The 20,786-nt window shown below is 43.7% G+C and overlaps 1 protein-coding gene across 1 annotated transcript in view; it reads left to right on the forward strand.

Moving 5' to 3' along the window:
* Window positions 1-4,336: 4,336 nt before the first annotated feature.
* LOC111952465 (adenylate cyclase type 4) overlaps window positions 4,337-20,786 on the forward strand; it is a 32,311-nt gene continuing 15,861 nt past the window's right edge. Inside the window, exons 1-14 of the mRNA XM_023971151.3 lie at window positions 4,337-6,270; window positions 6,651-6,753; window positions 7,192-7,389; window positions 7,708-7,878; window positions 12,338-12,487; window positions 12,731-12,867; window positions 13,544-13,655; window positions 13,907-14,034; window positions 14,418-14,576; window positions 14,899-15,058; window positions 16,656-16,832; window positions 19,526-19,557; window positions 19,650-19,709; window positions 19,805-19,868. Of these exons, the coding sequence (XP_023826919.2) occupies window positions 5,369-6,270; window positions 6,651-6,753; window positions 7,192-7,389; window positions 7,708-7,878; window positions 12,338-12,487; window positions 12,731-12,867; window positions 13,544-13,655; window positions 13,907-14,034; window positions 14,418-14,576; window positions 14,899-15,058; window positions 16,656-16,832; window positions 19,526-19,557; window positions 19,650-19,709; window positions 19,805-19,868 (2,553 nt within the window). The 5' untranslated portion in view covers window positions 4,337-5,368. The remainder of the gene's footprint in view (window positions 6,271-6,650; window positions 6,754-7,191; window positions 7,390-7,707; window positions 7,879-12,337; window positions 12,488-12,730; window positions 12,868-13,543; window positions 13,656-13,906; window positions 14,035-14,417; window positions 14,577-14,898; window positions 15,059-16,655; window positions 16,833-19,525; window positions 19,558-19,649; window positions 19,710-19,804; window positions 19,869-20,786) is intronic.

Here is a 20,786-nt window from a genome sequence, read left to right on the forward strand (position 1 = left end):
GATCCGGGATGGGTGTTAAGTAAAGGTTAACTCATGATTCAGACATACACAACAACCAAAACAGCTTCAGCGGCTAGTACGACAACCACAACTGCAGCTCTTACTACGACAACCACAACTGCAGTTCCTACAACCACAAATGCAGCTTCTACTACGACAATAACAACTACTACAACAACCACAGCTCCTACTACAACAACCACAGCTCTTGCTACGACAACCACAACTGTAGCTCCTACTATGACAATCACAACTACTCCTCGGTGGTCCTTTGTAGCTCAGTTGGTAGAGCAGGGCAATTGTAACGCCAGGGTAGTGGGTTTGATTCCCAGGACTACCCATACATAAACTGTATGACTGTATGTTGCTTTGGATAAAAGTGTCTGCCAAATGGCATATGTTAAAACTGCAGATCCTACTGTGACAACAACTACACAAGCAACTACTGGGCTACCAACAACTACACAACCAAGATACAGCAGACGGCGAGAGAGGACTAGAACATGGACCTGACTGATCCTGCCGTGCAGGAGGCCATCGTACAGCAGGTGAATCTCTACCTCTTTGAGAAATTAGAGCCACGTTAGTGTAATCAAGGGTACCTGCTCTGGCCATCTAGTACAGATGTGCCTGTCATCTATAATAGCATTACAAGTACCTTTACTGATGTTATGTCTTATGTAGCTGTTATAAAGGCTGTATGAATGCATGCATAAGGGGGCGAACAGTAAAGTGTTAGCCAGTGCTGGCTGCATAGTCAATAGTCAGTAAGCAAAATGCTGTTTAAGTTCCTCAGATGAAGAAAGAGCTGAGGGACAAGGGGATGTCTGATGACGTCAAACTGAGATGGAAGGAGCAGCTCGATAGAAAGATCTTGCACAAGGAAGAAAAGGAGAAAAAGAGAGAAGAAACTGATCAGAGTATAAAGGAAGAACTGTAAATACTATACTGAACAAAAATATAAACGCAACATGCAATAATTTCAAGAATGTTAGTTCATATGAGGAAATCAGTCAATTTAAATCAATTCATTAGGCCCTAATCTATGGATTTCACATGACTGGGCAGGGGTGCAGCCATGGGTGGACCTGAGAGGGCATACCCAGCCACTTGGCAGCCAGGCCCAGCCAATCAGAATTAGTTTTTCCCCACAAAAGGGCTTTATTACAGACAGAAATACTATTGTTCCCAGCACAAGTGTAATGATCAGGATCAGGACAGAAAGAAAGATCAGAACTGGGAAGACAAAAACTAGAGCACAGGGAACACACTGGTAGGACTCGATGGTACAAGACGAACTGGCAACAGACAAACAGAAAATGCAGGTATAAATACACAAGGTAATGGGAGACACCTGGTGGGGGTTGGAGACAATCACAAGACAGGTGAAAGATCATTTTTTTAACCAGGCAGGTTAAAGTCATTTTAACCTGCCTTTTTCAGGGATAGAACGACAGATTTTTACATTGTCAGCTCTGGGATTTGATCTTGCAACCTTTCGGTTACAAGTCCAACGCTCTCACCACCTGCCGCCCCATAAAATCACAGTGTGAAACAATTAAATGTACATTTAAGGAGAATTCACCTGACAATACATTTGTTTCTGACATGCAAGAAAACAAGTCTCTTGGGCATAAATTCTATTCTAGACATTTTATTACGTAGTTCCTGATATCAAACAATCGAAACATCAATGGAATCCGTAGCTGTATGATATTGCATCCATGATTGAAAGCCCCACTCTGTTTTTTCAACCGTAATTTCAAGTCTAGGACAAACAAGTCTCTTTAAGCATTAGATTCTAGTCTATTCTCTCTAATCTAGTCTATTCTACTCTACTCTATTCTAGTCTATTCTACTCTAATCTAGTCTATTCTACTCTACTCTATTCTAGTCTATTCTACTCTATTCTAGTCTATTCTACTCTACTCTATTCTAGTCTATTCTAGTCTATTCTACTCTATTCTAGTCTATTCTACTCTAGTCTATTCTAGTCTATTCTAGTCTATTCTAGTCTATTCTGTACATTTCATTATATACTGAAGCTTGTGGTGATCTAGGACTGGTTTGTCAAGTTCAGGTGAGGAAAAAGAGAACCCGCCAACTATTTTTGGAACATTCCTAAAGAATAGGCAACACACACACACACACACACACACACACACACATCACACACAACAACACCGACACACTACACACACACACACACACACCACAGACACACAGACACACACACACACACACACGCACACACGCAGAGACTCTCGACAGACAGAGGGAGAGAAAGAGAGCGAGGTGAGGGTATCATGGTTTCTGGCTTTAATAATGTACCGATGTTGAGAAACTGCTGGCATATTTATAACAGTGGATTATTTCAAGAGATATACTTACTTTATAACTTTAGCTATACTTACTATTATTTATGGGTTCAATCTGATTGGAGAATAACCTCATTTCATCTCTTTGTGATTGCATAAGCTAGACAAGAGACCAGATAAGGATCCTCTCCATCAAGATATAGAGGTAACACTTTATTATAACTGTCATGTGTATGACTTTATACACGCAGCTGTTTTTTTTAATATCATATCACTTTTGGGTACCGTACTGTAACAGATTTCCATTCAAATGGCCAAAAATAGCTCTTTAGCTATTTCTAAAGCAATAATTTGCTTGGACTGTCTGGGAGGTGAAAACTGAAAACGAGCTTTTATTGGCAGATAGGTTTGGAACTCTCTTTGTTATTGGTCTGTTAACCAATTTACTGCTTAATGATGTCACAATGGAAAGCCGAAACTCCTCTCTTCCTTTGCCATCACTCTCTCCTCTTTCTCCCTCCTTCTCTTCCCTTCCTTTCTCCCTCCTCTCTCTCCTCTCCCTTTGCACTCCCTCTCCCCATGCCCTCTTATCCCCGCGTTCTCTCCTTCCTCTCTCACGTCTCTCCCCTTGCCCTCCCTCTCTCCCTTCCGTCTCTTTCGTTCATCTATGTTTACCTCAGTGTATTTGCATAGCTGGCGCAGGGACTTTTCATTGTAACACACATGCGCACTTGTCTGTGCACACATAAGTTGCGTCCTAAATGGTAACCTATTCCCTTTATAGTACACTACTTTTGACCAGGGCCTATTTGGGATGCAACCATACACACACACACACACACACACACACTTATTTTCCTAAAGCCCCACTCTGCAATTTTTTGAGCAGTATATCTCATTGAATATCATTTATAAATTCCTCATGCGTTATAGCTCAATTGAATTTGAGAGTGATTACATTTCCCTAGTGTCATACCTCAGTTTTATAGCAAACCAAGAGAAGGCTGCTGTTTTGTTCTTGTTCAAATGACATATTGTGGCTTTAAATCATGGATGTGATATTATACAGCTGTGAATTCAATTGATGTTAAAATGATCATGGTTTCAGTTCAGATGTGTTGATGTATGTTGGGTTTCAAATCACTCYAACAGATAGAAAGAGAAGGAAAGAGCGAAAGGGTAGAGGAGGTGGAGGAGGAAAACAGAAAAAGGTCATAAAAAAAGGAGGCTGGGGAAATGAGAGATGGACCTGTGAGCGATACAGAGAGCAACAGAGAGGAAGAAGGAGGGAGAGAGAGAAAAAGAGAGGGGGGAGAGCAAGCAACAGTCAGCCAGACTAACATAAAACAACTTGAAAAACAAGGTAGGTTACTGGTTTCGACTTTAACTTTTTGTTTTGTTACTGATAGCTGTGATTTTTGTATCAAAGTAATTCAACCGTGTGTGCTATCTTCCTACAKTCTTAGAAAAAAGGGTTCCGAAAGGGTTCTTCAGCTGTCCCCATAGGAGAACCTTGGAAATTGTTTCCTCTGTGAAAAGGGTTCTTCATGGAACCTTAAAGGGTTCTACCTGGAACAAAAAGGGGTTATTCAAAGGGATCTCGTATGGGGACAGCCAAAGAACCATTTTAGGTTCTAGATAGCACCTTTTTTTCTAAGAATGTAGTGTAGCCTAGTGTCACAACACTAATAACTGAGACTGGGAGATTCAGATAAACGATCTTAATTTGAGCCAGTTTGCAACAGCAGGAAAAATAATCCTGCAGAAACAGGAAATGTGAATATTTATGTGGATTATAATTAATGAGCATTTTTTGTAGGGGTTGATGTATCTTTCGTAAATTCAGGGTGATCAAATTAAGATCCTTCATCTGTACCCATTTGTAAACAGTTATGTAGACCTAAATATTATTTGAAATGTGGAAATGCAGTTTTATTCATTTGTGTTACATATCATTTGAAATGCAGTTGAATATAGTTTTTGTTCATTTGTTTAGAATTCTCCTCATTCACATATTGCTCTTTGAGATAGAGAGAGAGAAGGAAGACATGAATGAGTGTCATGATAATTGCTAGGGGTGCGTCACTATCATGTCARAGACCAACAGGGAGGAGGACAGGGAGCGTCAGAACAGACATGGATTCAAATGCTATTTTAAATCTTTCACATACTTCAAGCATTTGCTCTAGCCTGCCTAGAGTGCAAGATGGGTGGGGTTTACAGATTTGGGACTAGTCTATTGGTCCAATACGGCTGGAAAGGTCAATCAAGCATGATTTAAAATGCTACTTGAACCCAGGTCTGCATTAGTGGAGTCATCAGTGGGTGTAGCAGGGTGGAGTTGCCCATAAACACTGATCTTGTGTCAGTTTTGCATTTCTGTACCTTATGAAAACTTCACCCCTGTCATCAGAGTGAATGAGGAAACACCTTCATCTAGCAGAACTTGTTTAACACAATAGGGAAATGACTGACTGGGAAACGTGTAATCTAACTGGCATTAAAAACCTGACTGACAGCAGTCAACCAAACAGCCTCATTTATTACTTGATTGAAGAAGAGAAAGGCTGTGTTTAGGACAGTAGTTGTTATGTCCTGGTTTAGCATAAGGGGTTAGTCTAACATTTTAGAAAATGTAAGCTTTCCAGTACAATTCTTTATTGGAGAAGAGAAAGGATTGTATTTAGGAAAGTGGTGGTTAGCATTATGGCTTGGTTAGCATAAATAACAGGTGGTTAGCTTTAGCATATGTGGGTAGCATAAGTGGTAATAGAATTATGGTCTGGTTAGCAGTAGTGGTTAGCATGACTTAACACTGAGGATTATGTGTGGGTTTTGGAGTTACTTTTCATCTTTATCTGTTTTGACAGTGAAACATTCCTCCATTTCCATATGGACTTACAGTCTTCCAAGGAAACGACATTGTGCTTCTAGCATGTCTTAYAACTATCCAGAGGACCTGAAGGGACTATACAGTGACTTTGTCTTTTGTTTGTCCTTCAGTCGCCTTTCCCTGACAACAAGGACATAGAGATAAGCACTAAAGTACCATGCAGGACGACCCTGAGGGATACTTGGTGATTGGGGGAAACAGAACGGGAGACATCCACAGGACTGGTAGTGGGTTTMCTGGTGGGGGAGATGGGGGAGACAGGGGAGATGGGCAAGACACAAGCATGGAGCTGAAGGATTTGACCAGCAGCACAACAGACAATGAACATCCGATTGCAGAAGAAGATGAGGGCGGTGACATCATAACYCAAAGGAAGGACYTCACAGCAAAAATGAATGACATCAGGACTCAATGTGATGACTTCGGAGATGAGGTCAACGGTGATTCCGAGAGCCAATCAGCGAACAGTGAGCCTCGGGTCTACATAGAGGTGGGCGTGGCTAAGGTGGAGCTAGCCTCGGAACCACTCAAGGCCCAATCGTCTTTCCAAGAATCTCCGGAGTTCCCGTCCACTGCGAGCACTGGTAACCATGGCACTGACATTAAAACAGACARTTTGATGAATGACAGCACAAAATCCAGCAATGACTCTGATAATGATAGCGCTAAAACGACCACTGACACTTATGATAACTTAGATGATAGCGGCAAAGTCAACGGTGAAGATTCTTCGGACAAAAAGAGTACTGATGCCTTTAAATTAAAAACAAACCCACACAATCACAACTCTGATCTGGCCATGATGGACTCCACAACAACCCTCTGCAGACGTAACCACGACAACTACACAACCCCCGACATCCCGTCCGACGACACTTCCACCTCCAGATCGGAAACTTCAGTCCCTCTCAACCAATCGGCCCCTGCGCCCGACATCACATGGGACGACACCCCGAACGTCAGGGAGGGGGGTGAAGGCGACGGTAGACCGCCCTCACAGAGGAGTGTAGCAGAGGGGGTGTGCTGCTGCTACAGAGCAGTACACAAGGCCTTCATAAGGTCTGTATGATTTTTACCTTTTAAAACTGTATTTTAATTATTTTAATTTATTTTGTAGGTATTTTTTACACTTTATTTTATTCAAACAGTAAAAAATCAAGGAGGGAGACGGACAAGTGGGAGAAACAGTGGACACGGGGATTGAACCCCTGTCTCCGGTGGAGAGTAGTACATGTGACTTAAGCCGTGGAATGTTACCACGACACCACGGCTCTGTACTAAACATGCATTTTAAATGTGTATTGTTTGTTGCATAATTCCAGCGTGTGCTTATTCTTCACATTTGTGGAAACCGTCAATTGTATCAAATCATTTAGCCTTCAATGCTATTGATACCAATGTTATGTTGCCTTTATTGAAATAAACCCTTCTCTCATAAGGTGCCTAGAGGAGACACCAGCCATGCTCCCTGGACTGTTGCTGGCCATGGGCTTCTGTGTGGCTATCATCATCCTTATACCAACTACCGGAAGGCTGAAAGAGGTGGGGGGGGATGTAGGGGATAGAGGGGGAAATGGAGGGGGAGATGGAAGGGTAGGGGGGAGGTAGAGGGGAAGGAGTATGGAGTATGGACTGGGGCTATAATCAATCCCATCCCAGCCACAAGCAGGGTGAGAGAGCTGGGGGGAAGGAGGATGTGTGGATGGTGTACTGTAGCCAGGGGTAAGAGCTAGGAGGATGGGGAGGTAAATTAAGGGTTGAGGTGCTGTTTTGGATTCTAGATATATTTATAATTGAATTAACAAACTATTAACCATTTTCAACCTTCTCAATTTTCCCTTCTCCCTTCTCTTCCCTCTCCTCTTCCCCCCCCCCCTTCTATCTCTCTCCCTTTCACACTCCCTCTCCAGAGTATCAGTGTGGTGTATGTTGCGGTGTTTAACTCCCTCTCGCTCTCGCTCTCTCTCTCCCACTCTCCAGAACATCAGTGTCCATGTAGGGGCCCTGTCCGTGGTCTGTGTGGTGCTGTGTTTGAGCACAGCCCTGCTGGTGGCCCTGCCCTGGCTGGCCGTGGTGAGGCGGTGTGGGGGAGCGCTGTCACTTTGCCTCTGGGGGGCCCTGTATGTCACAGCTATAGTCTTCACCTTCACCGGAGGGCCCGTCACCGCATGGGAACAGGTCAGACAGGAGAAGGGGCCGGGTTGAGGGAAGGGTTGGAAGGGTAGGGGGTGGGGTGAGGAGCAGGTCAAAGATAGGGATGGGGGGGTGGCGAATTAATGAGGGGGGAGGAGCAGGTCAAGGCCTGTATTCACAAAGCGTCTTAGTGTGCGTGTGCTGATCTCTGATCAGGTCCTCCCTGTCCATGTAATCTTATTGATTATGATCTAAAAGGGAAAACTGATCCTAGATCAGCACTTATTCTGAGACGTGGCTAGCTGTTAGCGAGAACTTTCTTTCACTGTCTCTCTCTCTTTCCCTCCCTTCCTCCCTTTACAGGTAGCGTTCTTCCTCTTCCTGTCTCTGTGTGTGTACACGGTGCTGCCCCTGTCCCTAGCCTGGGCTCTGATGGTGGGCATAGGGACCAGTGTGTCACACATCATCATCATCAGTGTCTACGTTCCCGTCACCAGGCCTAACACACCAGACCTGGCATGGCAGGGAAAAGAAGTAGCACGCACACACACACACACACACACACACACACACACACACACACACACACACAGACAGACAGCAGACAGACAGACAGACAGACAGACAGACAGACAGACAGACAGATAGATAGATAGATAGATAGATAGATAGATAGAAGATAGAAACACCCACATAGACATAGATAGATAGATAGAAACACCCACATAGACATAGATAGACACATGTAGACATACACTACCGTTCAAAAGTTTGGGATCACTTAGAAATGTCCTTGTTTATGAAAGAAAATAACATTTTTTGACCATTAATATAACATCAAATTGATCAGAAATACAGTTGTAGACATTGTTAATGTTGTAAATGACTATTGTAGCTGGAAACGGCAGATTTTTATGGAATATCTACATAGGAGTACAGAGCCCATTATCACAACCATCACTCCTGTGTTCCAATGGCACGTTGTGTTAGCTAATCCAAGTTTATCATTTTAAAAGGTTAAACGATCATTAGAAAACCCTTTTGCAATTATGTTAGCACAGCTGAAACTGTTGATCTGATTAAAGAAGCAATAGAACTGGCCTTCTTTAGACTAGTTGAGTATCTGGAGCATCAGCATTTGTGGTTCAATTACAGGCTCAAAATGGCCAGAAACAAATAACTTTCTTCTGAAACTCGTCAGTCTATTCTTGTTCTGAGAAGTGAAGGCTATTCCATGCGAGAAATTGCCAATGGACAAAAAATGTGCTTTCCTTTCAAAAACAAGGACATTTCCTTAGTGACCCCAAACCTTTGAACGGTAGTGTAGATAGACACACACATAAACATAGATAGACACACACATAGACATAGATAGACACACAAACACACACATAGATAGACACGCACACACACATAGATAGACACAGACACACAGCACCCTATTCACAAATCAAATCAAATCAAATCAAGTTTATTTTATATAGCCCTTCGTACATCAGCTAATATCTCGAAGTGCTGTACAGACACCCAGCCTAAAACCCCAAACAGCAAGCAATGCAGGTGTAGAAGCACGGTGGCTAGGAAAAACTCCCTAGAAAGGCCAAAACCTAGGAAGAAACCTAGAGAGGAACCAGGCTATGAGGGGTGGCCAGTCCTCTTCTGGCTGTGCTGGGTGGAGATTATAACAGAACTATGCCAAGATTTCAAAATGTTCATAAGTGACAAGCATGGTCAAAAAATAATCATGAATAATTTTCAGTTGGCTTTTCATAGCCGACATCAAGAGTTGAAAATAGCAGGTCCGGGACAGGTGGCGGTTCCATAACCGCAGGCAGAACAGCTGAAACTGGAATAGCAGCAAGGCCAGGTGGACTGGGGACAGCAAGGAGCCATCACGCCCGGCAGCCCCGACGCACGGTCCCAGGGCTCAGGTCCTCCGAGAGAGAGAAAGAGAGAGAGAAGGAGAGAATTAGAGAGAGCCAAGATTTTCAAAATGTTCATAAATGACAAGCATGGTCAAATAATAATCAGGAATAAATGTCAGTTGGCTTTTCATAGCCGATCATTAAGAATTGAAAACAGCAGGTCTGGGACAGGTAGGGGTTCCATAACCGCAGGCAGAACAGTTGAAACTGGAATAGCAGCAGGGCCAGGCGGACTGGGGACAGCAAGGAGTCATCATGCCCGGTAGTCCTGACGTATGGTCCTAGGGCTCCGTCCTCCGAGAGAGAGAGAAAAGAAAGAGAGAAGAAGAGAATTAGAGAGAGCCAAGATTTTCAAAATGTTCATAAATGACAAGCATGGTCAAATAATAATCAGGAATAAAAGTCAGTTGGCTTTTCATAGCCGATCATTAAGAGTTGAACAGGTAGGGTTCCATAACTGCAGGCAGAACAGTTGAAACTGGAACAGCAGCAAGGCCAGGTGGACTGGGGACAGCAAGGAGTCATCATGCCCGGTTTGCCGTGACGTATGGTCCTAGAGCTCAGGTTCTCCGAGAGAGAGAAAGAAAGAGAGAACGAGAGAATTAGAGAGAGCATACTTAAATTCACACAGGACACTGGATAAGATAGGAGAAGTACTCCAGGTATAAACAACTGACCTAGCCCCCGACACATAAACTACTGCAGCATAAATACTGGAGGCTGAGACAGGAGGGTCAGGAGACACTGTGGCCCATCCGATGATACCCCCGGACAGGCCAAACAGGAAGGATATAACCCCACCCACTCTGCCAAAGCACAGCCCCCACACCACTAGAGGGATATCTTCAACACCAACTAACAATCCTGAGACAAGGCATATAGCCACAAAAATCTCCACCACAGCACAAACCAAGGGGGGCGCCAACCCAACAGGAAGATCACGTCAGTAACTCAACCCACTCAAGTGACCACCCCTCCTAGGGACGGCATGAAAGAGCACCAGTAAGCCAGTGACTCAGCCCCTGTAATAGGTTAGGGGCAGAGAATCCCAGTGGAGAGAGGGGAACCGGCCAGGCAGAGACAGCAAGGGCGTTCGTTGCTCCAGAGCCTTTCCGTTCACCTTCACACTCCTGGGCCAGACTACACTCAATCATATGACCTACTGAAGAAGATAAGTCTTCAGTAAAGACTTAAAGGTTGAGACCGAGTCTGCGTCTCTCACATGGTAGGCAGACTGTTCCATAAAAATGGAGATCTATAGGAGAAAGCCCTGCCTCCCGCTGTTTGCTTAGAAATTCTAGGGACAATTAGGAGGCCTGCGTCTTGTGACCGTAGCGTACGTGTAGGTATGTACGGCAGGACCAACTCGGAAAGATAGGTAGGAGCAAGCCCATGTAACGCTTATAGGTAACAGTAAAACCTTGAAATCAGCCCTTGCCTTAACAGGAAGCCAGTTAGGGAGGCTAGCACTGGAGTAATATGATCAAATTTCTTGGTTTAGTCAGGATTCTAGCAGCCGTATTTAGCACTAACTGAAGTTTATTTAGTGCTTTATCCGGGTAGCCGGAAAGTAGAGCATTGCAGTAGTCTAACCTAGAAGTAACAAATGCATGATTAATTTTTCTGCATCATTTTTGGACAGAAAATTTCTGATTTTTGCAATGTTACGTAGATGGAAAAAAGCTGTCCTTGAAACAGTCTTGATATGTTCGTCAAAAGAGAGATCAGGGTCAAGAGTAACGCCGAGGTCCTTCACAGTTTATTTGAGACGACTTTGCAACCATCAAGATTAATTGTCAGATTTAACAGAAGATCTCTTTGTTTCTTGGGACCTAGAACAAGCATCTCTGTTTTGACCGAGTTTAAAAGTAGAAAGTTTGCAGCCATCCACTTCCTTATGTCTGAAACACAGGCTTCTAGCGAGGGCAATTTTGAGGCTTCACCATGTTTCATTGAAATGTACAGCTGTGTGTCATCCGCATAGCAGTGAAAGTTAACATTATGTTTACGAATAACATCCCCAAGAGGTAAAATATATAGTGAAAACAATAGTGGTCCTAAAACGGAACCTTGAGGAACACCGAAATGTACAGTTGATTTGTCAGAGGACAAACCATTCACAGAGCAAACTGATATCTTTCCGACAGGTAAGATCTAAACCAGGCCAGAACTTGTCCGTGTAGACCAATTTGGGTTTCCAGTCTCTCCAAAAGAATGTGGTGATCGATGGTGTCAAAGGCAGCACTAAGGTCTAGTAGCACGAGGACAGATGCAGAGCCTCGGTCTGACGCCATTAAAAGGTCATTTACCACCTTCACAAGTGCAGTGCACAAGTGCATTCACACTATTGTGCCGACGCAAATCAGATATTTTCTTTATTATGTTGTCATTGTGGTTTTTCGGCAACTTTAAGGGTTGTGTACCCATGAAGTCCAGCACAGTAGAACTTGGTTTGTCTCAGCTCGTGCCGTGGTATGAAAAAAACACCCACACTTAATGTGCTGCAAATGGAAAGGTCACAGGCAAACTCTTGCAAATGAGTTGCAGAGAACGAAAGAATGAGTTACAGTAAGCACACAGACACACTCACACACATTTGCATCGTCTGATAGCATCCCTATTCAAATTGACCAGGACACTGTGTACGCTAGCACAGTCCACAACACACTGTTTCCTATATTGTTTGTGTGTCTAAGTTCAGCTTGGTACGACATGGCGGTTCTGTCGTTTTACTGAACAATGATAAGTAAGAACCCCACCTGCTATGCTTCTGTGCCCGTTCTCCCTTTGTTTCCCCCATCCCTCTATCTCTCTCTCCTTATCCTCTCTCCCTGTCGACCTGCCCGCTCTATCTTTCTCACTCTCCCTCCCTCCATTTCCTACTCTCTCATCTACTCCCCCAACCCCTCCCCCTCTAACCCCCCCCCCCCCCCTCTTTTCCTCCCTCTCGCCACTCCCTCATTGCAAATAAGAATTTGATCTTAATTGACTTGCCTTGGTTAAATGTTTTTTTTTTCATATAAAAACGTCTCTCTCTCCCCCTCCTCCCCGCTCTCCCTCCCTGACAGCTGGTGGCCAATGCCGTGTTGTTTTTGTGTGTGAACTGTGTGGGAGTGTTTCACCGGTGGCTGACTGAGCATGCCCACAGGAAGTCCAGTAAGAAGAAAGAGAGGTTCAGCGCCATGCGCTCCCAGAGGGACATGCAGAAACACCAGCAGGTAGCTGAATCAATTAGACTTGTTCAGTTCAATTCGGTTCAGTTCAACTCGACTCAATAAAATAGTCCTATTAATCAATCCCCTCAGAGCCCATCAAAAGGCATCCTCTTCCAAGCGAGCTTTCAGTCATAGATGCCCACCTTTATGACCTGCATGCAAACAGTCGGCTACTGTAAGTCAATAGTTTGATCATTTAATCAATGAACACACAAACCCTCCTCGTGCCCCTCCCCTTGACAACAGGAGCACCTCCTCCTGTCTGTGTTGCCACGGTATATCGCCATGGAGCTGAAGACGGAGATCATCAAACGACTGTCGGAGAATAAAGAGAAAGGACAGAACTTTCACAGTCTGTACATCCGGCAACACAAAGATGTCAGGTGAGGAAACGTGCGCTTATACACACGACACAATGGATAACATGACTGTTAAATAGCCATCACTAGCTGGCTTCCACCCAGTTACGCAACCCTGCACCTTAGCGGCTGCTGCCCTAAATATAGACTTGGAATAAATGGCCACTTTAAGAATTGAACACTCGTCACTTTAGTAATGTTTAAATAACGTTTACATATTGCTTTACTCATCTCATATGTATATACTGTGTTCTATTCTACTGTATTTTAGTCAATGCCACTCCGACATTGCTCAATGTAATATTTATATATTTCTTAATTCCATTCTTTTACTTTTAGATGTGTGTGTATCGTTGTGAATTGTTAGATATTACTGCATTGTTGGAGCTGGGAACYCAAGCATTTRGCTACATCTGCAATAACATCTGCTAAATATGTGTTTGTGGCCAATCAAATTTGATTTGATGTGATGAATATAACCTCGTCTGAGACCTGGGTGTCTCAGAGTCAGAATGCTGCTCTGGGAACAGTTTTGTCTTATATAATCATAATAAATAAGATTACACGGAAAGAGGGGGCCTGATCCTAGAGCCTGAGGACTTTTGTTAACTTCCAGGTTTTATCTGATAGGGCTAAAGCAGACCTAGTCCAGGGTCTATACCTGGTCACTACCATCCCTGTTGTGTCCTTCACTCTCTAGTATTCTGTATGCTGACATTGTGGGGTTTACTAAGCTGGCCAGTACCTGTTCTCCTGAGGAGCTGGTGGGAGTCCTCAATAAGCTCTTCGGCAGGTTCGATGACATTGCCAAGGTGAGAGCTTCCCTTAACCGATCAGTCAGTCACCTTTCCCCTCACCTTGCCCTGGGCTGGATGTATAGGTATAGAAATGTTTTGGCTAGCTAGAGATTCTCTCAACACAATATCTCAACTACAGGTCAATGGATCCTTATGATGTAGTGCACATTTACTGAGGCAACTTGACTATTATTGTCTCTCTCTCTCTCTCCTCCCTCCTCTCTCCCTATACCCATCCACCCTTCTCCCCCTCTCTCTCTCTCCAGAAGAACGAGTGTTTGCGCATAAAGATCCTGGGTGATTGTTACTATTGTGTGTCGGGTCTGCCAGACCCCATCCCAGCCCACGCCAGGAACTGTGTTCAGATGGGACTCGACATGTGCACGGCTATCAAGTCAGTCTGCCAATCAATCAATCGATAAGTCAATCACTGCTCTCCATCACCACTCATATATAGTTCTCTCCTTTATCTGTATCTAACTGTCATCCAATATGTGTCAATCAACTCCATGTGTATCACCTCTGAGAATCCCTTTAGTGAATTGCTTATACAGATTGTTATAGAAAGGTATATCATTTTATGATAACATGTAAATATTTAAATTATTAATCTCAATCACATGTGCTTATCTACTTTATTAAATTTAGACATATTTCTGACATATCACCTTATGATGCTGCCATAAATATGATTTAATACAAAAATAGTTGAACATAATCTGTATGACATTGGTTTGAGGTCCTGTCTGATTGTAATAACCATGTCATGTCCTGTAGTAAACTACGGGAGGCTACWGGTGTGGAGATCAGTATGAGAGTGGGTGTGCACTCTGGCAACGTTCTCTGTGGCGTGATTGGTCTACAGAAGTGGCAGTACGACGTCTGGTCACATGACGTGACCCTGGCCAACCATATGGAGTCTGGGGGAATGCCAGGGTAAGGAGCCAGGAAATGCATGTGCTTGTGTTATAATCTGTGTTATAAACTGTTATAAATGTGTAATAAGATGACATACATGTGTTATAAACTATTGTAAATGTGTAATAGACGTGTTATACATGTGTTATTATGTTTGTGTGTGATATCTTTACGCAAATATGCTTTCTGCAAGTGTGTGTTCAGGAGGCAGGGCACAATTTAACAGTTCATTCAGATAGAAACACCTTACATAAAACAAATATGATTGTTTGCCATGCAGAATAAGGAATTGTGCCAGTTCTATTCATTACATTTCTACTTGCAATGTTTCCCACCCAAGGCGTGTCCACATCACAGAGGAGACACTGGGTCACTTAGCTGGGGCATACCAAGTGGACGACACTGACGGGAGGAGCTGGGACTCTCTGCTAAAGGGGAGGAAAACCTATCTGGTGATCGACCCCCATAAGGAAGACACCACCTCTAAGAGGAAGGAAAAGGTGTGTGCAATGTGCATGTTTTAGAAAGCCTGTCCTTGTATCTCTGTGTGTGTGTGTGTGTATGTCCGCGTTTAAATTCTCTTAGATGCCTGCACCTGTACAAAAATGATGTGTGTGTACATGTTTCAGCATGTGTGTGTGTGCATGCATCACTGATGTGTGTGCGTGCCTGTGTGTGTGTGTGTGTGTTTGTGTGTGCGTGCGTGCATACCTGACGTTTGTGTGTGTGTGTGTGCAGTGTGATTAAATCATTAAGACACACAAATGACTGGAGGGAGCCAGAGATCAAGCCTAACCAGAAGAAAAAATACCTGTTCCCGACTCTCTTCCACCTGTTGCTGCGGGGCTTCGCGGATTCTGCTGTTACGTTCCTAATTGGCTACACCAGGGGTCGGCAACCTTTTCCATTTGGAGTGGCAATTTATCTTACCATTTCTACCAATCTGTGTGCCAGTTATGATTTTTATATGCACATTTTCATTGAACAGTTCAATTTAATTTATAACAAAGTCTTCATATCTCAAAATCTAAATTCTGAAAGTAACTTCTATTGCCATTTCCAACTATGTAAAATAGTCTACATAAAGCCAACAAATAAAAACATTGCCACCTGCAGGTAGAAAATATCCTGATAAAAATAAATATCCTATAAATCACATTGGCTCAGCCTGGCCTGCCTGCAAGGAACTTGAAACGTTGTATCAACAACTGGGGTTGAAGCTCTGCTAGCAAACTTGCAACATTGTATTAAATATTCTGGGTTCTCAGAGTTTCCGCTCCAGTGAGCTCCAGAAAGACATAGCTGTAGGGTATTTGCGCAAGAGAGAAGTAATCAGTCAGGCCTATTTTATGAGGTTTCCACCGGATCAGAGCATTACATTTTTTCTCCCCATTTCACTCTATTGAAAGAGAGCTGGAAAGATTTTTTCAAATAGGCTACATTGATGAACTATTGTCATTCTCAATGGATGTAAAAACAGACTTTGTTCACTTGCTGTTTGAGGTGAAGGAAAAATTACTTTGAGAAGTTCCACAGTGGTGGTGAGTTAAGACAATCAGAAATACTATCAGATCCCCAAATGGGCACATTTATAGGCCTACATTTGTGCGCAGGCCAGGTAGCCTAGCCTATAATCAGGTGTGTGTCCTTACTCGACATTGACAGGGGGGCTAAAAACAAACGACAATGATTAAATTGTCAATTCCTAAATGGATGAATTAAACAAAAACGTGTTCCTCACAAGTGTAGCCTAAAGGTTGTGCAGTCCGCAAACAACGTGTCCACTCCGACAATGAGAACGGTAAAAGACTAATAATAATATACTGAATGCATTAACAGAAATTACCATAACCAAACAAACATTGTAGATTAGAAATTATGGTAATTAACGGTAAATGTACTACTGGTGATACTGGTGTGCCATCCCCGCGGCCTCCAATGGATTAGTCCACTGAGACAGGCGTGAATCAGACAGGTGCCTCATGTGCCAAAAAAAAACAATTTCTGTCGACGAACAGCCTATCGACCAAACAATCAACCAAATGGGGTCAGCCCTAGTGTGCATGCCTGCATCCCTGATGTTTGCATGTGTTCCAGACAAACATCCTGACGGTCAGTGGTCATAAGCAGCGAGCCTCAGTGAGGATGTCTCAGTACCTGCAGTCCTGGCAGACCATCTGTCCATTCTCTGACCTCAGCAACCCTGAGGCCACACCCACCCAGCTGCCAATCAACCCGACCTGCGCCAGCACGAACCAATCACAGCCATCCGCAGTGAGTAATGTACCTGTTGAACCCGCCTACCTTCTCTGTTCACTCAGACACGTATACACACACACTCAACGCTGATCCACACTCATGCCATTCACACACAATCATGCCAACATGCATGACAAACTTTCACAAACACACACCCCATATCCCATCCCAGCCACTCATATTCCTAAGTAAGTAACATACCAGGGTCATAAGGCACCAAGTGGAAGTAAACTTTCCTGGACTTGTCCAACAAGAAACACAAATTTTAAAACGTTTACCATTGTGTGCCCTACTGAACATGACCCTGTTAGTCTCTTCTACCTTCTCCTATTACACACACATGCATGACATACTTTCACAAATACAGACACCCTAAATCTTTCTCCCACTCATTCTTATGCCTTTCATGAACATATTGCCTTAGCAATCCTAACAATGTTCACAAAATGATTTTTTCTCTCTTTTTTCTCTTCTGTCAATCTTTCAATATTGGCAGAGTTAATCTTATTTATTCAGAGTGAACTCGAACATTGTGTGTGTGTGTGTGTGTTACATTTGTGTTACAATCAGAGGGGAGAAAAACTCTAGACCACCTTTACGAAACACACAGAGACGCGTACAAAGCTCTCCCTCGCCCTCCATTTGGCAAATCTGACCATAACTCTATCCTCCTGATTCCTGCTTACACGAAAAAACGAAAGCAGAAAGTACCAGTTACTCGCACAATACGGAAGTGGTCAGATGATGCAGATGCTAAGCTACAGGACTGGTTTGCTAGCACACACTGGAATATGTTCCGGGATTCTTCCGATGGCATTGAGGAGTATACCACATCAGTCACTGGCTTCATCAATAAGTGCATTGATGACGTCGTCCCCACAGTGACCGTACGACATACCCCAACCAGAAGCCATGGATTACAGGCAACATCCGCACTGAGCTAGGGTAGAGCTGCCACTTTCAAGGAGCGGGACTCTAACCCGGACGCTTATAAGAAATCCCGCTATGCCCTCCGACGAACCATCAAACAGGTAAAGCGTCAATACAGGACTAAGATTGAATCGTACATCACCGGCTTCGACACTCGTCAGTTGTGGCAGGGCTTGCAAACTATTACGGACTGCAAAGGAAAGCACAGCCGCGAGCTGCCCAGTGACACGTGCCTACCAGACGAGCTAAATAACTTCTATGCTCGCTTCGAGGCAAATAACACTGAAGCATGCATGTGAGCACCAGGTGTTCCGGACGACTGTGAGATCACGCTCTCCATAGCCGATGTGAGTAAGACCTTTAAACAGGTCAACATTCACAAGGCCGCAGGCCCAGATGGATTACCAGGACGTGTACTGCGAGCATGCGCTGACCAACTGGCAAGTGTCTTCACTGACATTTTCAACCTGTCCCTGACCGAGTCTGTAATATCAACATCTTTCAAGCAGACCACCATAGTCCCTGTGCCCAAGAACACCAAAGTTACCTGCTGAAATGACTACCGACTTGTAGCACTCACGTCTGTAGCCATGAAGTGCTTTGAAAGGCTGGTTATGGCTCACGTCAACAACATTCCCAGAAACCCTAGACCCACTCCAATTTGCATAGCTCCCCAACAGATCCACAGATGACGCAATCTCTATTGCACTCCACACTGCCCTTTCCCACCTGGACAAAAGGAACACCTACGAGAGAATGCTATTCATTGACTACAGCTCAGCGTTCAACACCATAGTGCCCTCAAAGTTCATCACTAAGCAAAGGACCCTGGGGCTCCCTGTTCACCCATGACTGCATGGCCAAGCATGACCAACATTATCATTAAGTTTAACGACGACACAACAGTGGTAGGCCTCATCACCGACAACAATGAGACAGCCTATAGGGAGAAGGTCAGAGGCCTGGTAGTGTGGTGCCAAGATAACAACCTCTCCCTCGACGTGATCAATATAAAGGAGATGATCGTAGACTACAGGTAAAGGAGGACCAAGCACGCCCCCATTCTCATCGGCAGGGCTGTAGTGGAGCAGGTTGAGAGCTTCAAGTTCCTTGGTGTCCACATCACCAACAAACCATCATGGTCCAAACACAAAGATAGTCCTGAAGAGGGTACAACAACACCTTTCCCCCCTCAGGAGACTGAAAAGATTTGGTATAGGTCCTCAGATCCTCAAAAAGTTTGACAGCTGCACCATCGAGAGAATCCTGACTGGTTGCATCACCACCTGGTATGGGAACTGCTCGGTCTCCGACCACAAGGCACTAGGGAGGGTAGTGCGTACGGCCCAGTACATCACTGGGGCCAAGCTTCCTGCCATCCAGGACCTCTATACTAGGTGCTGTCAGAGGAAGGCCCTAAAAAATGTGAAAGACTCCAGCCACCCAAGTTATAGACTGTTCTCTCTGCTACCGCACGGCAAGCGGTACCGAAGCGCCAAGTCTAGGTTCAAAAGGCTTCTTAACAGCTTCTACCCCAAGCCATAAGACTCCTGAACAGCTAATCAAATGGCTACCCGGACTTCTTGCATTGACCCCCCCCCCCCTCAGTTTATTTTAGTTAATAATTTCTTAACAGTTATTTTTCTTAAAACTTCATTGTTGGTTAAAGGCTAGTAAGTAAGCATTTCACGGTAAGGTCTACACCTATTCTATGACAAATAACATGTGACAAATAATATTTGATTTGTGTGTGTGTGTGTGTGTGTGTGTGTTTGTAGGATAGACCCCCTACTCAGACCGATTCCAGCAGGTTAACCAGCTTTTCTATTTTACTTTGAATTATTTTTAAAATTGTTGTATAAGTGTAATTTTAAATAATTAATCAAAATAATCCCCCCTTAGTACCAGTCCGGTCCTGGACGATGGCATAAAAGGGTCGTTAGATACTATTGACGCTGCAGGGTAAGTGTTTTTCCATAGCTGTAAGATCTTTCTGTTGTTTTCTGTTATTTTCTCTACTATCTGTCTCCTCTCTTCTCCTATTCTATCTATCACAGGCGGAGAGAAAAGAAGCTGAACTGCATCACGCTGTTATTCAATGACCTAAAGCTGGAGAAACAGGTGGGAGTTTTTATGCTGCCGTTTTTCATTTGCTCTGTAATAGTTATGTTTTGTGACATGTCTGTGTGTTCGATTTGTCTTTTGAAGTGTGGTGTTAATGTCTGTGTTGTATGTTGTGATCGGTCTGGTATAACAGTACACTCCTAAAAATAAGGCTGCTTTGCGGTTCTATATAGAACCCACAAATGATTTGTTTATCCAATCGTTTGGTTATTGTATGAGGATCAATTTAGACAAAATGCTGACTGTACAATTTAGCTATCTGACAAAAATGATATTGCCAGAGCTGTTTTATCAAGCTAGCGAGCAACGAGCTAACCAAGCTAGCAACGAACTAAGCTAGCAAGTACAGTTCATAATGAACAATCTCAGTTGAAACTGGTTAAGGAGAGGTCTAATTAATTAGCTACCTAACGTTAGCCTGCTTAGCGAGAACTTTTGAAGAAGGAAAATGTTTGATTTCTACAATTTCCAAACGCTAACCAAACAAAAACATCATTACTTTTATGAGACGTGTTTGTGCATTAGTAGCACAATTTGTAACTTATTTACATTACTTGTTACTTACACTTGTATGTTGACTCCATGTTGAGGTTTTAAGTTTTGGCAGACTTTTCTTAGCGGATGTACAATCATCACYAATTGAATTATGGTGCGTTTCCAGCCCCGAAGTGAACATAATTGTACACTCGCAAACTCCATTAATAAAAACGAGGGCTGAGGGGCTTATGTTGCAAACTTCCCTTGCTTGGCTAATCATTTGGACCGACGACAAATATGGCCACGGGGATTCCCCCAAGGTCATAAAGCGAGGATAAGTGGACGAGGGTGTGTCTTTTCTGAATTTAAAACGCAGCCCATGTCTGTTCCCTCAGCCCTATGTTTCCTCAGCCCCATGTTCCCTCAGTTCTAACTTCT

Source organism: Salvelinus sp. IW2-2015, linkage group LG3 (genome assembly GCF_002910315.2).
Source record: "Salvelinus sp. IW2-2015 linkage group LG3, ASM291031v2, whole genome shotgun sequence".
Classification (NCBI taxonomy): Eukaryota; Metazoa; Chordata; class Actinopteri; order Salmoniformes; family Salmonidae; genus Salvelinus; species Salvelinus sp. IW2-2015.